This window comes from Lipophrys pholis, assembly GCF_963383615.2.
Source record: "Lipophrys pholis genome assembly, chromosome: 15".
In the NCBI taxonomy this organism is placed as follows: domain Eukaryota; kingdom Metazoa; phylum Chordata; class Actinopteri; order Blenniiformes; family Blenniidae; genus Lipophrys; species Lipophrys pholis.
In genome coordinates this window covers 8718140-8739283 of record NC_137642.1, presented here as the reverse complement: position 1 = coordinate 8739283, position 21144 = coordinate 8718140, and the positions used below count along the sequence as shown (strand labels likewise).

At 44.2% G+C, this 21144-nt stretch overlaps 1 protein-coding gene across 1 annotated transcript; it reads right to left on the bottom strand.

Annotated features, from left to right (window-relative positions):
* Positions 1 to 373: 373 nt before the first annotated feature.
* zranb1b (zinc finger, RAN-binding domain containing 1b) lies at positions 374 to 20931 on the bottom strand. The gene is made up of 10 exons (XM_080481311.1): positions 20491 to 20931; positions 17243 to 18314; positions 10199 to 10386; positions 8562 to 8715; positions 7736 to 7807; positions 6294 to 6492; positions 5320 to 5440; positions 4752 to 4881; positions 2617 to 2846; positions 374 to 2530 (listed from the first exon to the last, which is right to left on the bottom strand). Exons 2-10 carry the CDS (start codon positions 18210 to 18212, stop codon positions 2312 to 2314), a joined length of 2283 nt encoding a protein of 760 aa, XP_080337437.1. The 5' UTR covers positions 18213 to 18314; positions 20491 to 20931; the 3' UTR covers positions 374 to 2311.
* Between the last annotated feature and the right edge of the window lie 213 nt (positions 20932 to 21144).

Genomic DNA, 21144 nt, shown 5'->3' with positions numbered 1-21144 from the left:
CAAAAAAAACGTACGTAAAAAAGTACTTTGTTCCATTACTTAACATACATACAGATGCTCAGTACAAAAGAAAGAGATGTTTTAGATTGACAACACAGTATAGTAAAACTATTAAGTAATTTATTTGGGGATCATCAAATCATGATTTAATGGAGCTGTGCAGAAATCAAAGGTTAAAAGGTTTCTGGATATAATAGATTTAATTAGTTTTCTACTTGTTTTTAACATTTGACCTTCATTTGACCTGCTGCTGCGGTGTCATATTTCTAACCTCCACTAGAGGGAGCAACCAGCTCAAATCCTGGCGTTGTGGAACATGACAAAACTCACAAACTGGCAAAGAACACGAGACGGCGAATCGTTTGGTTGGACATTCAAAAAGGTTTTCCTTTATTTAGATTTTTTTGTATTTTCCTTTTTTTTTTTTTTTTTTTTATGTATTTTGCCCGTACTTTGCATTATATACTCTGTTTAGTGAAGTCAGGCCTAAATCCACAAACCATCATAGTCACAACTGCAACTATTGCATAAATACAAAGCAACATACAGGTGATGCTCATAAACGTGTGTGACTCAAACTGAAAACACGGAGGAGGGTTTACGGTGAGCACCGTCGGAAAGAAAACCAGATGCAAACATTCACAGCAAAACAAAAACAAACAAACAAAACAGAAATAACAACTGTGGTTTTTTTTTTTTTTTTAATCTTCTTTTTCTGTCAGCTTTGGTTTTTATAGGTTGCAATCCCTCACAACAACCTTAATAAAAAAAAGAAATAAAAAGATGGGTTCACATAAAGAACAAAGAAACGGGCTTCACAGAGGTGAACCGACGTGTACCGCGAAGACGACAAAAAAAAAATGCGAGAAAAGGAACAAACGGGAGGAAAATTGGAGAACGCAGGAGTGCGACGTCGTGGGCGTTTCACTACTTCCATCGCATCGCCGGAAAAGAAAAAAGCACCAGGTTTTAGGCATCCAGATGAGGTACTAAATCGCACGCGACAAAACGTAAACTTTTCACCGATGGTCATGATTGGTTCTTCTTCCCTCACAGCAACAAGTGTTTCTGTGCAACATGTCTTCATCAAGATTGAGATAATGATAAACCCCCAATCCCCACCAAACAAAATATATATATATACACAGAAAAGCTCTTATTAGCTTCAATAAGTTTCCAAACAATAAATACGCTGAAAAAATTCAGAGAAAACACACACACACACACACACACACACACACACACACACACACACACACACACACACACACACACACACACACACACACACACACACACACACACACACACACACACACACACACACACACACACACACACACACACACACACACACACACACACACACACACACACACACACACACACACACACACACACACACACACACACACACACACACACACACACGCAGGCAACTTCCCAGGTCAAACGGTGTGAAAGAGATCAACCAAGGATGAGCATTAGTGTGATAAAAGCTCAGTGGGCGGAGCTTTGACTCATAAAGGGAAACTTCTCCCTTTTCGCAAGCTTCATATACGACCTCAGTTCAAGCAATGATACTGTATTGATATAGAAATGGTTGAATAGATGTGCAGTGCTTAGTAATAAGGATTAAATTCTTTTATAATCACACAGTCTCTGGTTCTTCTAAAGATATTGAGAGTTATTGGCTTAGTCCCCGCCCGTTCAGAAACAAAACGCTAAATGAGTAAAACGCTTCTACGACTGGAAAAAACACCAAAAAGATCCAATTTGGAAGTGTGCTTCTGTCAGTGCCCATACTGAACGGATATAAAGTGTTGATTTGAATCAATGCTGGTATATATTCCTTATACTCTTTTGTTTTCTTTAAACAACCACATGCATTTACATCTACTGGTAAAGATTCTTTTTTTTCCTTTTTCCTTCTTTACATTTGAAAGTCAAAACAAAATCAAAAGGTTGTTCGCATTCGTAAACCTTTATTCTCGGTGTCACGTCGGTGAAGCGTTGAATGAGTTTTCATGTCCGAGAGCCTGTCGGTGCCAGAAGAGCAGCGGTGTCTTCTGTGGGGGGGGGAAGAGGAGGAGGAGGAGGAAGAAGAGGAAGAGGAGCGTGGGCCGTGGGGGTCCCAGCTTCCCCGTCCTCTCCTGAAGACTTTCACAGTTTGTCCGTGTCAGGAAAGGAAAACTGATAATAAAAAAAAAAAAGGAAAAGCAGGAAGAGAGAGAGGAGTGAGAGGAGTGGGAGAGGAGTCCTGCCCCCCCCTCCTCCTCCCCACAAACTGCCTCCCTCCGCTTCAGTTACGTCACTCGTCTTCGTCGTCTTCCTCCTCCTCGCCGTCCGACAGGGAGGCGCAGGGGCGGATCTGCCGGTAGCCGTCCAGCCACTTCTCCACCATCTGGGTGACCAGCGGGTGGTTGCGGCGGCGGGAGCTCTTCTGGAGGGCCACCAGGACGCCGCCCTCCGTCACGCAACAGTCGAGCCACTCGCGCAGCAGCTTCTCCTGCTGCTCCTCGTTCCCCATCTGCGGGAGACGAGACAAGACCGGGATTTATAATGACGAGCGCATCCATTCTGTCCGTCTGGTGGTGACGGAGGGCTTCCGCTCACCTCCTGCGCCGAGAGGAAGTGGATGTGGAGCAGCTTCCTCTCGCTGTCGACCAGCGGCAGGAACGTGACCGTCACGTCGTCGTCCGTGTTGAGGTTGGCGCCGGCGCCGCGATTGTCAAAGCCGTCGTTCTCCATGGCAACCAGGGCTGAGAAGTGGCCCCGCGTGTAGCCCAGGGCGATGGGGCTCTTCCAGCAGAAACTCTGCTCCCACAACAGGGGCAAGTACACACCTGTAGGGGGGGGATGAGAGAGGAAGGCTTTAAATCAATTGTAAATAGAATACTAGAAATACTAAGAAACAGCCCGACCGTCTTAACACTTAGTTTGCTTCATTAGTTCTGAGAAGATTCGCTGTTTGATCCTGAAAAAGTGGAATAAAGGAGAAAAAGAAACGGATATGATCAACGGTGATGATCTGATTTATCTTCAAACTGATTTTAGACCCCAAAGTGAAGTCGACCAAAATTGGATTAAAGACTTGAATTTAATTAGGGGGGTTGGTAGAAAATTAAGAGAAATGTTCAGAGATACATAACGTCCTTTTACTCCATGAGGACATGAGGGTTTTGCATGATTCTTGTACGTAAAACAAAGAGAACAGCTGGAAACATTTTCTTCTGATATGCAGTCGAACAAATGCAGGGAACATGAATGCAAACAGACTATAAGTCACATCATTTAATGCCTTCATTCATTTTTTTTCTATTTTTCTGCATTTTGTGGGTCACTCGTCATGCATTTTGAGTACATAAACATTTCATTTCTTAACAAACTGTCCATTTTTCCAGATTAGGTGCTGTGAAAGAAAAGAAAAGAAACCTCTTATAATAGAGAGTGAGCTCACGTGAGAGGAAGCTGTGTTTGTAATGACAACCAGCGAAGATGTATGAAAACCTGGACTTGGACGGGCCTCGCCGGCCTGACTCTTCTACGCCCTTTATGACCATTTCTTTTATTATGGTGGCACACAGGACGTCCTACACTCATCTAATCACAGACCAGCTTCATCAGCATGTCACATTTGTAGCACGAGCTCAAAAACACGCAGAATTACTGGAATGATCTTGGAAAAAAATAAACAGGGGGGCAGAAAAAGTCACGTTTTAGGACAACCTTCCAGGCCATAACACCTAAATAACAGAGGGTGGCAACTTGTACATGGCACAACAGTTCCCAGATTTACAGCCGCACTCGCTGCTTGACGCTGTTGTTTATGCAGTAATCGTTCGGTGCAGCTGCTCTTCCACAGGAAAATAAAATAAATAAATAAATCTCCACAAGGGCACAATAAAGTTTCCGATAACAAGCCAATAAAGCACATTTCTGAAATAAATACACGTAGAAATGTCCAAAGCGTGTGGTGGCAGACGGTACTGTCGTCTCATATTTCCTCAGCTTTGAAATACACAAAGCAGCTCTTGTGACTCTCCTCCTGACCGACAGCCTGCGTTCAGAATCCTCTCCTAGTAACCAGTGTGGTGGGTTCTTTTTTTTTTGTTTAACTGGGTTCACTTGGTCACTACATTAACTCAAACAGCGCCCCGTCTCCGTGTGCCTCCATCGGCGCCCATAAGCACGCCATCCGCCGCGTGTGCTTTACATCGGCTCCTGGCAACAGTAAATCTCTGAACCATCAGACGGGCTTCGCCACGAGCAGTTGGCCCTTACAGAGCACTTTCATCATCCCCTGCACACCATCACTCAGCGGGCAAATTGAATCCAGGCTGTTTTTACGGCGAGTCGTAAAGGTGGACCGGGCTCTCTGAGCTCCACTGTGCTTTCTGATGGCTCACACACGTTCCGCGTGCGTGTGTGTGCGCGCGCGGCTTGTTTTCCTGCGTGGTGACACAGGTCGGACTCTTTCCGTTAACGCCGTTTGTTATTCTGAGTGACGGGAGAACAGGAATACCCCCTCAAAGGAAACACAGTCGATTGAGACGTACTGTGGGTCATAAATAGCGGATCGGACGGGAACTTATTCCAGCTATGTCGGCTATGCCGACGCGTGGAGGCCGGGGCTGTTTCACAATAGGAAGTCTGGTCCTGCGTCACCCACTGGAATGAGGCTGTGACTCGAAATTCAGCAATGTTTGAACCCAAACAACGGCAGCTCGGTCGTTCAGAGTGTTGCTCACCTTGAAAACGGGTGTACCCGAGTGTTTCTCCACGGAAACTTTTGTAATACTTCACTCCGTAGACGATAATGGGCCTGCGAAGTATGTGTGCAAGGACAAAAATGTGGGTCTGCTCCAAGCTGGATCCTGGCTGTGGAGCGAAAACACAAACACAGAGGGACGAGGGAAAAAAAAAAACATCCAAAAATGGTTAGACTGGAGAATAAAGTAGCAGTTGGAAAGAAAAGGAGTTGGTGTGACTATGAAGCACGAATTCCTAAACGCTGCCAAATTACACCGGCATACTCTAAAATCGTACAATTATTAAGCTTTCACACCTACGAGTAATAACAACCCGCCCTAAGACTTAGTCACTGAGGTCCCGCGGAGCAGCGGGAGGCAGGAAAGTGCTGCTGACGGACAGGATGCTCCTTCAGAGGGCATTACAGATTAAGTACACTTTGGTAGGAGCAGTAAAGCTTTCTTGCATAATTCATGCATCATTAGCCCGTCACATTTTTAAGCGCACGGAGCTCGCGTCATCCTTCGCCACAGGCCAAAGCGTGCCTCGTCTTTCATGTTGGCGTACCTGACTTGCGAGGGACAGGATGAAAGCCCAGTCTTCCTGCCACTGCTCCTCTCGGAGAGAAAAGTGCAGGCCGAAGCTCTGGGAATACCACGACTCCCACTCCTTCCAACGCGCGTAAAACCTGCACAGACACAAAAGGATCTTCAGCCTGAACTCGCCACAGAGGGGACATGTGACCGCTGTGGACTGCATTCCTCCGTTATCGTCTCAGTTTGGATGGATTTCTGCATATTATATCATAGAGAAAGCCACCCGTTTCTTACGAATAACCATGAATCATTCCAAGCTGTCGCGTTCCTGCAGAGTCAGTCTTAAAGAACTATTTATGTGAAGCTCCACAGTTTGGAGCAGTGAGCATCACAACAGGAGCAATCTCAGAGTCAAACCTCTGGCACTTAAAGTGTGACGTAAAAACCCTGAACTGAGATTAAAACTTTAAAAAAAGATAAAACAAAGGGGGACATTCAGGAGCTGTGTTGATTTCTTATGGATTTCATGAAAAGTCCAGCAGAATGTACCACATCCTAACATCTTAACCTCATGTCCTCTCGTTAGGCAACGTTAACAAGCAACAAAATGTCATTTGAGACGCTTCAGTGTCACGCTTCGACTGGTTTGGTCTTTCTGAGCGAGGCAGTCAAAGTTTTTTGTTTTTTTTCACTTTTTGTGAAGATTTCTCTGTAAATCCTTCTCATTTACTGCCGACGAGATAGAGACGGCGAAAATCTCAGGCTGCGCTCGTCAACAACTTTGTGTAAATTCTGGATTTATTCAGTCTGCAGTGCATAAATAATGTAGTCTTTAACCCGCTGAAAGTCAAATTCCTGTCGACAGAGGTTCACAGTTAACGTGTGGAGCGCGATGCCATTCATTCCACTACATAGTTTGAATATGATTAGGACCAGATGCAAAGCCGCAGCGCTGTGGGTCTAAAACGTTGGTGCGTACTGTAGCCGGCGGTGTGGAGGCCTCACCAGTGAGAGCAGTCGTGCAGACTGTCGTGGAGGGTCTTGCGGAGCACTGAGTCTTTGTCGTAGATGCCCCATGTGGCCTGCAGCACGGAGTCCAGGAGGCAGTCCCCTGCTGTGCGGTTCCACAGGGCATACAGCCGACTGTCCAACCTCGTCCCGAGCTCCAGGGACCAGTTGATGATGGGAGACTCCTCTTCCAGCTCTGAACGAGAAGAAAAGCAAAAAAAATAAAAAATGAGAGCCGTATACTTGCAAAGCTGCAGTATTGCTGATTATATAACCATAGACAGAACAATCTGTACCAGGAAATTATACTCTAGTCTCTTGAGAGTTATATGGAGATTTCTATAGGCTTTTTTCTTCTTGTGCATCACAGGCGATGGTATTTGGACCATGTGAGATTGTTAATGATGAGTGACGTTTGTAAAAAAAAAATAGACTTGGCATAAAAATATGTACACGTGCACCAAGAAAACAGGTGACTGGACGGTCAGGTTGCAGCTAAATCCAGATACAGTCAGAGGTACAGTAGTCAAATGAAGATATATCTTGTACACCAGTAACTGCAGTGTAAATCATCACATGGTTTTTAGTTGTTTTGCCTTGTGGAGCTTGGAGCTATAATTCTAGTCTAAGAAGAAGAAGATGATTGCTCCAACTAAAATAGTCTTCAATATGATTAAACATTGAGAATTTTTGCTAAACATTTAGTGATCAGGAGCGAATTAGACCTGAAATCCAAAGCTTTCCATTTACCTGCTTTATTTTTATTTTTTTTTGTGCGTATGAACTGGGCCTGGAGCTTTTCTAAGACATAGATGGAGTTCCTAAACAAAGAAACAGATGGAGGATTTGCTCCAGTCGATGGTAAACAACAAGGTCGTGGCAAAGACTCCCTTTGTATAGTTATGTGTTCATAAAGCTTGCATAGTGTGAAAACAAACCCTTTAATGTGGTGAAAACTTGTAATTTAATGGCCTTTTTAAACGTCACATTGGGATGATTAAGCAGCACGCATAAATAAAAAAGGGGGGGAAAAAAAAAAGAAAAGACCACAGCTCCGACATGTGTGCATTAACAAGTTGTGTACGTGTGTGTACGTTGGTTGAAAGGAAATACAATCATTCAGAGGGGATCAGAGAAATCCCTGAAACTCAATTAGGCTGATTAGCGCAGATGCAACTGGTACACGGGATAAAGACAGACCGCCTGGCCGAGTGACAAGTAGGAAGGAAAAAAAAAATAAAATTGTTGGCAGGAGGGGAAATACAAGTAATACAACACTGGCAGCACTCTGCTGTCTCCCCGTTATAGTGCGCAGGTTGCGAGGGTCTCCCTGTGTTTGACAAGCAGCCAGATCTACACCAGTTCTGCTTTCTCTCAGACTTTCGGGGCCGCTTTCACAATACATGAGTGAAGTGTGTGCATGTGTGCATTTAAATGACCTTTTTGTACGTCCCGGTCCAGCACCTCATCAAACAGTTTTTCCTGAACGGCCGGAGGCAGGTCCTCAATGTCTGAAACAGAAAGAAAGCACCTTTTAATAAGAGCAGTGTGGGTTTTTATTTACAAATAGCTTGACTAATACAATAATATCTGCTTTACCAACAATAATTTCTTTCTGTCCTGACTCATATCAACTCACGTCAAAGTCTTTTGTTATTTTCCACTACAGCCAGTGGTCTTCACTGCTCTTGTCAACACAGTAGCCTATTCTTTAGCTCGAATAAAATGAATGCATTGACTTTGTGGAACTGAACAGAATGGGTTTCTATTGTGGCCAGAAGCCAGTCGGCATTGTCCTGGACACCAGGCATGACTGAAAATCCTCGCAGCAACAAACTGAACAACAACGGCTATTCTCAACACAACGAGATTCTACAGAAGTAAAGATGAATGCATTCTTCAAGGGGCAATGACACTAAATATAGTTTTGCTATGAATGACGGACGCGCGGAGTTGGTGGGTTGGCATATTCAGTATGCAAGGACAATACTGGAACAGTGAGCAGAGGTAGCCTCTGTGTTCTCGCAGTTGGAAACAACCACAGCATTATGTTCCCTCAGCATCTGAACAAAAAGCAGCTTCATTTTGCAACAAGTAAACACAACTTGCATTTGAAGACATCGCTTGGAAAGTAGATGAATTCTAATCTCCCAGAGTACAGAACGTAGCGACGATTTCAGGGGGCGTAAGTGGAATTATTTATCATCAAATTTGTTTGTGTTTCCATGTGTGTGAATCTTGTTTTCTTGGTGCTGAGAAGCTGACCTGCAGGCAGTGTGAAGGTCACCAGGTCAGTGAGGAAATAGCAGGTGAAGTCTCCCTTGCGCTGGTGAAGAGAAGCCGCCACTTCACGGCGAATCTGTTCCGTTAATTCAGGACACACCATGGCTGGAATACACTTCGCTGCCTGTTGGGACACCTGCAGGAAGGACACGACAAACGGAAAGAAGTATAAACTACAAATAGGATTGTACAGGTGCGTTGAAGTCAGAGCAGCAGGCGCTGGCTGGCTGTGGGTTCCTGGGAAAGCATGTGTAGTGAAGGTTAACTGAATGGGATGGGTTAAATAGGATCAATTAGATAAAATGTCTGCATTAGCTGATGCAGGATCTACTTTCATGGTAATCTGAGCACTGAAGGCTGAGGGAGTGAGCCAAAACATCTAAAGCTGGCAGGTAGGCGTCACTCGTGACAAATGAAGATATTTCACATCTGATTAAAGGAGTAAAGACAAAGAGAACCAGCTGAAGATATCACTTAGAGTAAAGAATTATGTATTTGTAAGCGTCATATTTTTTGAAATATGAAAATAGTTAACATCAGAATGCAGCCCTTTGTATTCAGAGGAATATGTGCAGTTCTGCGGGGACAATATTATGTCCAATGGCTAAAACATAAACATTCATTTATCCAAAGTGATAAAGTGAGGAAAGAGGAAATATCGAAACAGAAAAGTCCCAGCCGGCGCCTGAATACTTCACGAAGAGCTGTTACTTTTTATGTTTATGTAGGCGACTCAGATGACCCTGCGATCTGAGCTAATTCATCACAAACTAATCAAATCTAAATTGCCTCAAGGACAAGAGGAGAAACAGAAACATCTCTGTTTAGTGCCAAAGCAGTTGTCGGCTCTGAAGCGTTTTAGGAGACCTGATCCGGTGGTTACTCACTAACCCCCTTTGGAAAAGAAACTGGGGCAGTGACTTCAGAGTGAGTGTGTAAGGAGAGGTGTGTGCGTGCGAGTGTGTGTATAGATAATCTGGGATCATAGAGCTGAAGGGAAGTGAGCCGCAATCAACTTGAGCATACGCACACTGCACAAGCCCAGTGAGTCCTTGTGTTGAACGGACACTGAGCAGAGTACTGGGTTTTGACCAAAACACTGACCATAAAACACTAACAACATAATATGATTACTAATAGAGGAGTGGATATCACATTAGAGGCCATGGCCGTAAATTACTGCCTGCTTCCTTGCACCAAGCACACAAGAGCTCTGCGGTCCCTTTCCTCTATAAAAACCCTTCAGCCCTGTGATTCCTTCTGGATGATCTCACTGGATGATGACATTAGGAGACTTTGGAAAAAAAAAAAAAAGAAAGAAAAATCAAGATACGTCTTCTGTGATGCAAAAATAAGAACTGTTACAACCAATCATAAGAGCTGAGATTTATAATTTATTGTCTAACATGACATTGCTCTAACTTTACATCAGTAGTGTGAAAGCATGTTACGCTGAGGGAAAACAGTGGAGGAAAGGAAAAAAAAAAAAGAAGAAGCTTAAATTCTGGCATCAGCTGCAAGGATAAGATATAATCCTGAGAGCACAAGTAACCAAGTGTTTGGTCGCGGTGGAAGCACGATCCAAGCCAAGACCAGGGCCTGAAAGAGCCTCTACTGACCTCGGTGAGTAGCACGGCCAGCATGTCCTGTCTCTGGAAGCGGATGGCTAGGTGAACCAGCGTGAAGCCGTCATCAAACGCCGAGGGCCGATTTAGGAGCCGCACCTCGTCTGCCGTTAGCTGTCGTGCGATGTCTCCTCCCGATGACTTATAGGCCTCCACAGCTGCCAGGTCACCTTCCACCACACCTTTCAGACGAAGATCAGGGAGGCCAAAAGGTCATATCGGTGCATGGCTATTGATGCTACAGTTTTAAAGATGCATTCATAACCTCTTCACATTCGAAGGCCCCATGTAAACAGAATTATACAATAACATTATGAGAAAGCACATATTTTCATCCAATAATACCAAGTCTTTTTAGATGTGGGCCTGATCATCAGATTTGCTTTGTTCATTTGAACCTGTACATGTGTAAAGAACACATTGCACAAAGCTGAAGTGACACAGTCACAACATGAACGGAAGCCAACATAACAATGGACAATCAATAAAGAGCCACTTCTGGAGTGAAGAGAAGATGAATTTCTTGGTAAATGAAAGGAAAACAAGGTCAGATGTTTATTTTTTTTTTAAATAGTAGGAATTTCTCAGTTACTCAATAAGTACGTATGTACTCTGGAAGGAATCTGATAATCTGAAACATTTGAAGCACGTTTTTGCTTCTGAAGTGCATCGAATCCGATTCTTAAATTTAACTTATTATTCTGAGTTAATGGTTTGCTATGCTCAGTGTTTCAGCTATCCAGATGTAATCTGGTGTGATACAATGCTTTTATCTTACTATGTCGTTGTTTACAAACAAATATTAACAACAAAATATTCCAAAAGAGTCTTTTGTTTGTGTCGTGTAGCAATCACTGGTAAACACAGGAGTGTTTTGACGGGAGTGTTTGAGATCACATCATGAATGGAGACAGCACGGAGAGAAAAACAAAAACTTGGGAGCAACCTTGTGAAGAGGACATTCATTGCTCAAACAAAATATACGAAACACCGAAGACCCCGATGTGCTTCATCTGTGGCAGCTGTAACAGCTTTGAGACGTCACCGACTTTGAAGTCGAGGGGAAAAGACAACAGGGGGGGGAAATGTGATAATCCGTCTTGTGTGTTTTCTCTCTCTTACTGATCTTTACACTCAAGATTTGAGCATGATGGTTGAAAGTTGCCATTGGATCAGACGGATACAGGTGTTTATTTGGCTTAAAGGGGAAACGTTACTGACAGAACGAGATTATAAAGTCACAAACACAAAAACCCAACTTACTGTTTTACTACTTCACAGTTCAGAGTGCTAGAACTACATTGAACTGTTTCATCTGAAGAAAAATGAAAATGAGTCAAGTATTCAGCTATGAACTTAAAGAAAAAAAAAAGATCTCTCACGCGATGCTCAGACTAACATTTCTGTGTTTAGAATCAGTCGCACTGTCTGATGACAGTTGACGAACACTGAAATGTGAATAGCTGTAAAGATCAGCTCGGGGACTCGGTGTGTTAAAAAGCCGTCCTGCGGGTTTCGGTCATGATGCCAGCGTTCAGTATCAAATTAGGAACACACTGCCGGCTGCTCGAACACAACAAACTATATTGCACGGTTATGAAAATTCGCTCCTTCCATTTCGAGCGTTTACAGTAACCGGGTGGTATTGTCTCGTACGTTTGACAGCATTAAACACCGCTGTGCTTTTTTTGTTCTCTCGTCAAAGGACCACACACAATGCCGGGCTGCATAACCGGTGTGTGTGTGTGTGTGTGTGTGTGTGTGTGTGTGTGTGTGTGTGTGTGTGTGTGTGTGCGTGAGTGAGCGTGAGCGTGAGCGAGACGTGGAGTGGGTGGAAGGACTCGCTGTGCCATGTGGAGCGGGCTCGCACTGGGGAGAGACGAGGAGAGGAACTACATAACAGCAGCGCCGTGTGATGGGAGTGGGATCACAACCGCTTTCCACAAAAACACTCCATTAGTGTGGGTGTGTCCGGAGCCCTGCAGTCAGTACTGTACTCACAGATCCTGTGGTGAGCACAAAAGGCGCTGATACGCAAAGCAGACGCGCACTTAAAGACAGACTGACGAGGGAGAGCACATCACACTAAAGTGATTTTCTTCCACAGTGAACACGCCAGTTCAGTAATGTGGGAATTGGTCATCGCAATCACCGGGGGGAAAAAAAAAGTAGAACAATAAAATCAGTGTGTTTGGTGCCTTAAAATCCGTTTGTGGTACATTTAACAGTCACACACTTCACGAGGTAATGTCCTTTTAAGCCTGGCAAAATTTGGGAATGTGCTAAATTATTTGGGTAAATGAGCGAAACAAGAATATAAGGAGAGTTTTTCGGTAGAGAAATACATTTCATAATTATGTCACAAGTTTTGCGGTGGCTAACCCTCTTTGTTACCAGGACTGGAGGTAACAAAAAATTACAAAAACTAACATTGGTGTAATTGATGATGATAGTCTATTCCACTGCTCGGTTTTACAGGGTTAACCACCGCACGACATAGCAACTTACACCGCGTGTATCCTGGTACGACAGACACAACTTTAACATTACTGTAATTAAGTAGTGTTCTTGGACACTTATATGAGCACTTATACTCGTAGCTTTACACCGTGTAATTCTACTCAGTTACTTTGAAACCCACAAGTCACTGCTGAGCAGGACAACAAATGTTCTAAAAACGTAAATTAGTATACCAACTTGTTTTCTAAACTGTTTTCAAAACTGTGCTCAGTAACAAATAGAAGTACAGCTGTTATAAAAAAATACCGCCAAAACAAAATGTTGTCTAAGAAATGTACTTAGAGAGTAGATATTATAGATGAATTGAAATAAGAACATTTCATTAATGAAGCATTTAAATGTAGTTTCTGAGAACAGCATTTTGTTTTGGGGGGAATTTTTTTATAACAGCTATACTTCTATTTGTTACTGAGCACAATTTAAGAATTGTAACAGCAGTTATACATACGTGATACTCTTGATTTCTGTATATATTATATAGTCCCTATGCATTTATATTTAAGTCAATTTCATGTAACACCATAGGTTTGACAATAAACAGAAACATGTTTAGCTATTGGCCTTTTCTGCTCTTTTTTTTCCTGTCTCTATTTACTTCATGTGCTGAAACCTGCATCCGAGAGAAGTCACCAGTTCAAGAAAAAGAAAATGTGCACTGAAGGTTAAATGTGACACATTATTAGTTGCTAGGATGGCCTTTACGATCGACAAACCCATACCCAATTATAATTTGTCATACAGCTTTTATAGAAAGTCTCACTAGGAAGAACGTTATCCCAACGAAATAACACCGGTGCTGTAAATAACTGTGAACTTCAACAGAGGCTCCTTGTTACTGTGAAGGTTTGCTCGCTGACATTTGGTACCGGAGCAAGTAAATGGATCTGAGCCTCTGTTTGTGGTATCAGTTACACACACGCTTTTCTTACAACAACATATCAAAATGACCGTCCTGGAGGGGACCTGGAGCAGCTTCAGATTAAGCCAGGCATCCTACTAACATCTGACTTCAGTCAGCAAGAAAGCCTCAGAAAAAAAACCCAACACATACCTCAAAGAGGAAAGAGGGGCATATACACACTGTCATCGTCACTTACCAGTGTGTACTGCCAATACTGAACCTCACGTTTTGTTTTACTGCTATCGTATTTCACCGTTGTAAGATAGAAGTGAAAGCTGTACTACTTTTGCCGCTGCGTTTTCTATCTAAGGTCACGGTGCTGTAAATGTTTCATAACAGACAGATTATAGCTTTTTTTGTGGAATGTCCTACACGCTTGGTGGACTGAGGGGCTGCGGTGGAGAAACCTAAAGCTCTCTGATTGTTAGCATCACGACAATATTTATGGAATTGTTGTGCGAGCTGACACTTTCTCACCCACCGCTGCCAAGCCACAGTTAAACAGCTCTGCATGAACGCCGGTCATTTTCTCAGCGACTTGCCAGCTGACGAGGATGCTGCAGCGAGTTGATTCGTCTGCACTCACTTTCCCCTGCTCGTCCTTTTCGGCACGTCGGCTGCAACGAGCGTAATATTCAGGCTCCGTGAGGGATTTAGTTTGGTTCATTTGTGCAGCGACGACGTCGGGAGATACTGTGAACTCGACTGCGCTCATGAATTTATTTATTGTGTGCAGCAGAACACACTGTTAGAAGCCTTCAGAAACTCCAGCAGGCTATTTTTAGAAAAAAAAAAAAAAGTGACTGGCTCACATTTGAGCAAGTACAGTACATTGTCTCAACGGGGCAATAAAGCTCCTACCACACTTACAGTTTACAGGTAGAAATCAGCATATGTTGTTAAATAACATGAGAAGTTACCTTCCCAAACATAATTCAGGCTTTGTATAGAGTCACCCTACACTAAGTAGGACACGGGTTTGATGTTTGCACATTCCCCTTGTGTTCACACTGTGTTCACCCTTCGACCACGCTCCCATTTCCTTTTACATTCTTGAGGTAGGAGTACTCAAGACTTTGAACTGCATGGAGTTGTTGCTACATCACAGTGCGTGTGAGGCTGTGTACAGTGTGTTACTGCAGCTCTGTCCACCATCCTAACACAATCAGCAAAGCCTCAGAATGGCGTGACAAGAATACTTTTGAAATTGTAGAGTTTTTCTCATCATGTCAGGTCTTTTTAACTACTGGTGAGCCAATAAACTTTCACAAAGGCACAAAAAGTTGATACTTGTGAAGCATACAAGTGCCTCAGGCGGCAGGTGGGATGAAGGCTTTACCTGAATTCAAACAGTTACTGAAATTCAATTAAAAACAACCTGCGATGTCAGCGTTTTCCCTAAATTGCAACATCATGAATGCCATTCCTCCAACAAGGCAAACAATCGCAAATCTGTCGGTAGCCTAGTGATCAGGATAAGAATGCAATGCATTGTCATTGGATTGAAAAACAAATGTCACAACGCCCACATATCGAGGCCACATCAGTTCAGTATGGAGTTGATCTGAGGTCAGGCTGCAGCGCCGATGGTAACTGCTATAGCCTCAGGATTTTTTTTTCAGTACTTGTGTTACATAGGTTGCCCTATTTTTATTGCAGCTGGCCCTTAATGAACCAGCACGCCAATGGGAACGGAGGCCACTGTTCACAAACAGCATCAGTGCATTAGTAACTGTACTCACATTGAAACATTCAGTAAACTGCATTTGCCAGTTCAGTATGTCTTCCACAAAGTCCACACATCCATGCACTCTAACTACTGAAACGTTACAGCCGTTTGCCGTTTTCTTCCTTACAAGAGCAAGCCAGTGGATTAAACTACACAAGGAGTTTTAATCTGCCTTCTTTTGCATTCAAATTCTGCTCTAAATGCGGGACGATTCCAATCAATTTTATCCAAATTAAGTAGGTGATGTCATTGTGAAAGAAAGGCAACATTGACCTGTACAATTCTGAAGCTACACTGAGGGTTGTGAACATTTTTTATGTTACACTTGAGACTTTACAGGTCAGAGTCGAAGAAGAAAACGTAACTGAATAAAAAAAAAGTCTACTCGTGCCCTGGTTAACTCTAATACACATTTTCCTACAGGACCAAATGGTTGAATAAGTTAAACACAGAAGCTAATAGTAAAAATGTTTCTGATGTTCTTTTAATGTATGTCAATTATCAATGCAACCAACTTTAAAATCAGAAATAACTTTTTACTTTTTCCAATTCTACTGGCTCTATAGATCGTCCTGCTGGCAAGAATGTCCACAACACAAAAGACAGCGGTAACAAACCTCCACTTCATAAAGAGTTGTTCTTCTACTTTGACAGTTGCAAATTAAAATGTTTTGTGTACCGAGCTTTGAGGTCGCGTCTTGAGGAAAGAGCTGAGAGGGTGAATTAAGGCAACGACACTAAATCAAATTACAAGTTGGAAGCTCGGTGGTGTTGATGTAGTCATGGAACTGTGGTGCAGTTTGTTCTCAGTCAAACATCTTCTGATTGTATTTGTGAAACCATAAAAGTGTTGCTCAGTGACAAAATCTATCTTGCTTTCCAAAACATGGCAGAAGTATAAAGAGACGTTAAGTCACAAAGCTCACAGCAATCTGAAAATCAAAAGGAAAATGCCGGAGGCTTTCAGTCAGAGGAGCCAGGGTTGATTTTGACAATATGTCGCTCCATGAAACTCTTCAGGGAGTGATTTCTGACACAGCTTGGATATGATTTCCTTCAAGGGACAGGAGAGATATGATATATCAGGGGGATGTTCCCAATCTGATAAGGCCAACTTACACTTGAAAAAACTGAAGAAAATCACACACTGGACATTTAGACCAGATGAGATTTTGCCTTATGGGGACAAAGCCCCACCGACACTGGGGAACTCTACATGTGACGTGCAGACAGAGAGACAGAGAGACAGAGAGAGAGAGAGAGAGAGAGAGAGAGAGAGAGACCCAGGGTAGGACCAGAAGCTAACTAACTGTGGTGACATTTCTATGACATTCAGACTTAATGATTTCTTGTAGCAGCATGAAACGGCACAGAGACATTAATCACTCCTAGAACTTCAGTTGGTATTAAATACGAGTGTGCTGTTGTAATAAAAGAGTAAATGTATGTCAGAGAAGAGAGAGAGAGAGAGAGAGAGAGAGAGAGAGAGAGAGAGAGAGAAGGAAACGGATGAGAGTGTTGAGTAGATGTGCTGAACAAGATCTAGAGAACCATGGAGGAGTGAGATGGTGATGTGAGTGAAAGAAAGACACCATCACTTGCTGTTCTTCACAAAGCTCCTCCACCCTCCCACTCTGCGTTCGCCAGCGTGCAGTGTGGGTGGCTGGTCACTCGCTGTTTGCGTAGGGAAGTTTTTACACTCTAAGTGCAGAGGACTTTGTTAGGATGAAATTCAACACAGGAAGGAATTACCTACAACAACAAGCAGCTTGTAAAACCATGGAAATGCCATTTCACAGGCTCGACTTGCCTTGCATTATTCATTTAACTTATTGCTCACACAGAAAACAAGTCAAACATACTTAAGTGAAATAGAATTGCAACTTACCAACGCATGCGTTGAGGAACAGCCAATCAGTCCTTCTCATCCTGTTCTTAATCTGCTTCAGTTTTTTAAAATCCACCTCCAGCTCCTCTTTGCTCCCGATGCCAGCCCCGGACGCCAATTCAATCCGCTGAAAGTCCATGTTTAGCTCCGACTCCCGTTTTGAGGTCGGAGGCGACCTCCTCTGACTGGTGCTGCAACCTCCAACGCCACCTACTACACCCCCCACTCCTTGGACGACGTGTCCAGCGACTCCCCTCCTGTTGTCTCTGTCCTGTTCATTGAGTTGCTGGGATGGTTGTTGGCTCTCGGGTTTGGATGCCAGTTCAATAGGCTCAGCTAACAGACTATTAGGCCAGGGATGATCACACACCACACACTTGAGCGCCTTGGCCCAGTTCGCATAGGTGCAGGCGGTGCAGGTCCAGTGCTGTGTGTGAGTGTTGAGTCTATTACGATCATTGTATTCCTCACAGGGGTCTGTGGGGGTGTCTGGAAGTGCAGGGTGACATCCAGAACCAGACGTCTGGGGCGACTCCGTGGGACTGCGCGGCTGTTTGGTGTGATGTCCCTGGTGAGGCGGTTGCTGCCCGTGCTGCTGCTGTTGAGCATGCTGCCTCTGACAGAGGCACTGGGTGCAACGGATAGCCCGGGGCCAGTTCAAATAGGTGCACATGTGGCATGACCACTTGCTACTCGTCTCTGGTGCATCAGTAATGCGAACGCGGGGTCGGGCGCTGGAGTCTGGACAAATAAGTAAGCTTGATCCCCCCTGAGATGGACTGTTGCTGAGGCCTGCTGGGTCCCACTGATGCAAACTGGCATCAAGGGCAGGACTGGTCTTGAAGGGCTCCTCAGTAATGATGGCACCCCCACTGGGCCTCTGAGCGCGGCACATGGTGCACTTGATGGCTGACGGCCAGTTCTCGTATGTGCAGTATTCACAGGCCCACTTGGCAACCAGCTCGGTCATCGTCGCACCGCCGCTGAGGGAAGCTTCCTGCCGCTCAGAGGGACTCTCCGCTCGGCAAATCCACTCTCAAGGAGATCACACAGCAAGCAATGCACTGGGGCACTAAGAAATAAAAAAATTATTTAAAAAAAACACAGATTTTGGCTAAATGCTTTGATGCTGTGCTAAATAAACACATGAGCTTGAAAAAATTATGTGACGGAAACAGACAAACCAAAATAACTTAGGACTGAAAGACAAACACTTCTGGGAGGTAAAACAATTAATAACGCACATGAAAGAAACTTTTATACTTTGCGAAAGGCAAAATATGCTGCTCGATTTTCCAGGTTTACAGCAGTAAATCTCAATAATGCACCCAGAAAAAGACGATTATTACTACCACATGTATAACTCAGCCGCTGGATCCTTTACTGTCAAAGTATTCTAAGATTTACAGTGCCGCCTTGTCCTGATCTGGCATTAATTTGCAGCAGTAATCAAAGTGAACAATGTTTAAAGACTCACGCAGGAAAACGCGTGGGTAAACTACAGCCTGGAGAGGAGCAATGATCATCCTTGTCTTAATTAAAACCTGACACCGGCTGTAAACACAAACCTGTGTACATGTAACTGAAGTTAACCTCTGAATTGGCACTTGAGGGGAGAGTTACAAAGAAAAACACCTTAAAATATACAGGGACAGTCTCAGTATAACAAATCTCTTATAGATTATAGGTATCCCCTAACCATGCCAGAAAACTACCTTCATCAATATGAAAGGGATCTTATACTGCTTACAGAACACTCTCAATGAAGTCCTGATCAAAAAGCTATAGATTCATCACAACAGTCTGTTGTGTGACACTTTCATTCCTTACAGCTGAAATTAAATAAAAATAAAAAAGGAAGAGGCATTTCAATGTTCTTGTTCCCTTAAAAATCAGATCAAAAACAAGCCTGCCCTGAAATGTAAATGCTAAACTGGATCAGTGACGTCAAACATTTGACCCAACACACACTTTCCATGTCTTGAACACAAGACTGTAAACCACGACACATAGAATCAGAACTTGTTTATAACTGATTGCCTCAGTGGCAAGTCGCCAAGATTACTATCCTAGGAACTGTTTTTTATTTTATTTTATTTTTTTCTGCTGTTTTTTTGGCGCGTAACTCGTCCTGCACCATTGGGAGCATGGACACAAAAAGCACATGCAGAATGCTCGGGGAATAGATGGCTGTGAGTTCTGTTAACAACTTGGCTCAATGTTTCTAACTAAAATCGCAAAGAACTGCAAAAAAAAAAGTCCCCATACAAAGGAGATGGGAGAGGCACCTCATGGAGAAGGTCGAAGAAAAACAAAGGACAGGCAGGCACATAAAACCCAACATCCAAAATTGCAACCCACAACACATAGTCTGCACTTTATGTACTTGCAACAGTTGTTTTTTTATAACTTCACTCCATCCAATCAGGTTTTCTAAATAAGAAACTGATTTCATGAATGTCTAACCTCTCATATACTCAGATCACATTGTGACTGCGATAGAAGAGAATCCACCTCCTGCGTAAAACTTTTGCAGGTCCTGCTGAATGGGAGGTAAACTTCAGGGTTATGTACACCAGGCAAATGTCCCCTACAAACCGAGCTGGGTAAAGAGAGACAAGGACGGAGGAAACCTGACACCCAGCAGGGAGGCGCATGACTGGTTTAAGACACTTACTGATGCATTGAAATTGAATTCGCCCCCAAAGCCTATTATTACCTCCATATGAAACGGAATGATCCGTGTGTGTCCTCGTTTCATCCTGTGCATCGTTGACCTGATCAAATAGTAGCTGGCATCGACAGCAGCCAGGGCAAGGGGGGGGGGGGGGGGGGGGGGGGGGGGGGGGGCATTTCGCTGGAGTAGTAACGTTACTGTGTTTACACCACGCCTCCAAGTTTACAAACACACACAGTGAGAAATTCAACAAATCGGCGAGAAAAGACGAAGGTAATGACCAAAAATAACGGGAACCTTGCCCGGCGGCTGGAGTAGTCAACTGGTGTACATGTGACCCGCGAGAAACTGTTGAAAATTAAACCAGGGGAATAGTTTAAAAGTGGCTCGTGGGTTAACTACTCTCTTACTCCGACACCACTCGTCCGGGGATTGGGGAATTACAGCGGGGCTAGCAGGCGGCTTGCTAACGTTACCGGATTATGTTTTTGTTGCCCCGGAACCGTGTCGAGACCCGTTCCAACTCTACTGGAAGGCGGCGTTGCAGGAGAAAAGCCCCCCCCCCCCTCACCTTTGCTCGGCTGTGTTTACACTCCTCGGTCCCCCGGCTGCAGCCAAAACAAACGGAGCTTCCTCCCCTCCCCTCCAGGTCGGAGAACCCGAACTCCGGCTGCTCTCACTCGGACGACACCCGCCGCATATTGACTTCTTTGGGGCGCCGCTTCATCTGGCAGCGGAAGGTCCATACATACCGTGGAGCGAGACTCCCTCCCCCGCCACCCCCCCCTCCCTCCCCAAGTCCCGTCCCCTCCGGCCGTCGCTTCTGGCTCCCTCAAATCATTTTTGTCCTCTGTCGCGTTTTCCCAGGTTTTAATGGCGGCATAGGGGGAAGGGGTGCCGCCGAGGAAGGACTGGAAAAAAAAAATACTCCACTCGGGAGAGCAGAGCAACACTCAGCCCTGGGCCGTGGTACAGTCAGAGGCTGGATCAGGATTTACCACCTGAATCTGCCGAGCGCGCTGATTGGCCAGTTTCTGTGTATCCTTTCACACTGACCAATCAGCGTCCACGTCCCTCGTTCCAACTGTTAAAGGCTCCAAGGAAGCAAAACACACTCAAATGTCACCGTAACGACAAAGAGAGAGAGAGAGAGAGAGAGAAGCGCTTTCACATTTTTCTTCTCCAAATAGACGGGTTTAACTTGGTTTCCGTGCAATTGAAATAA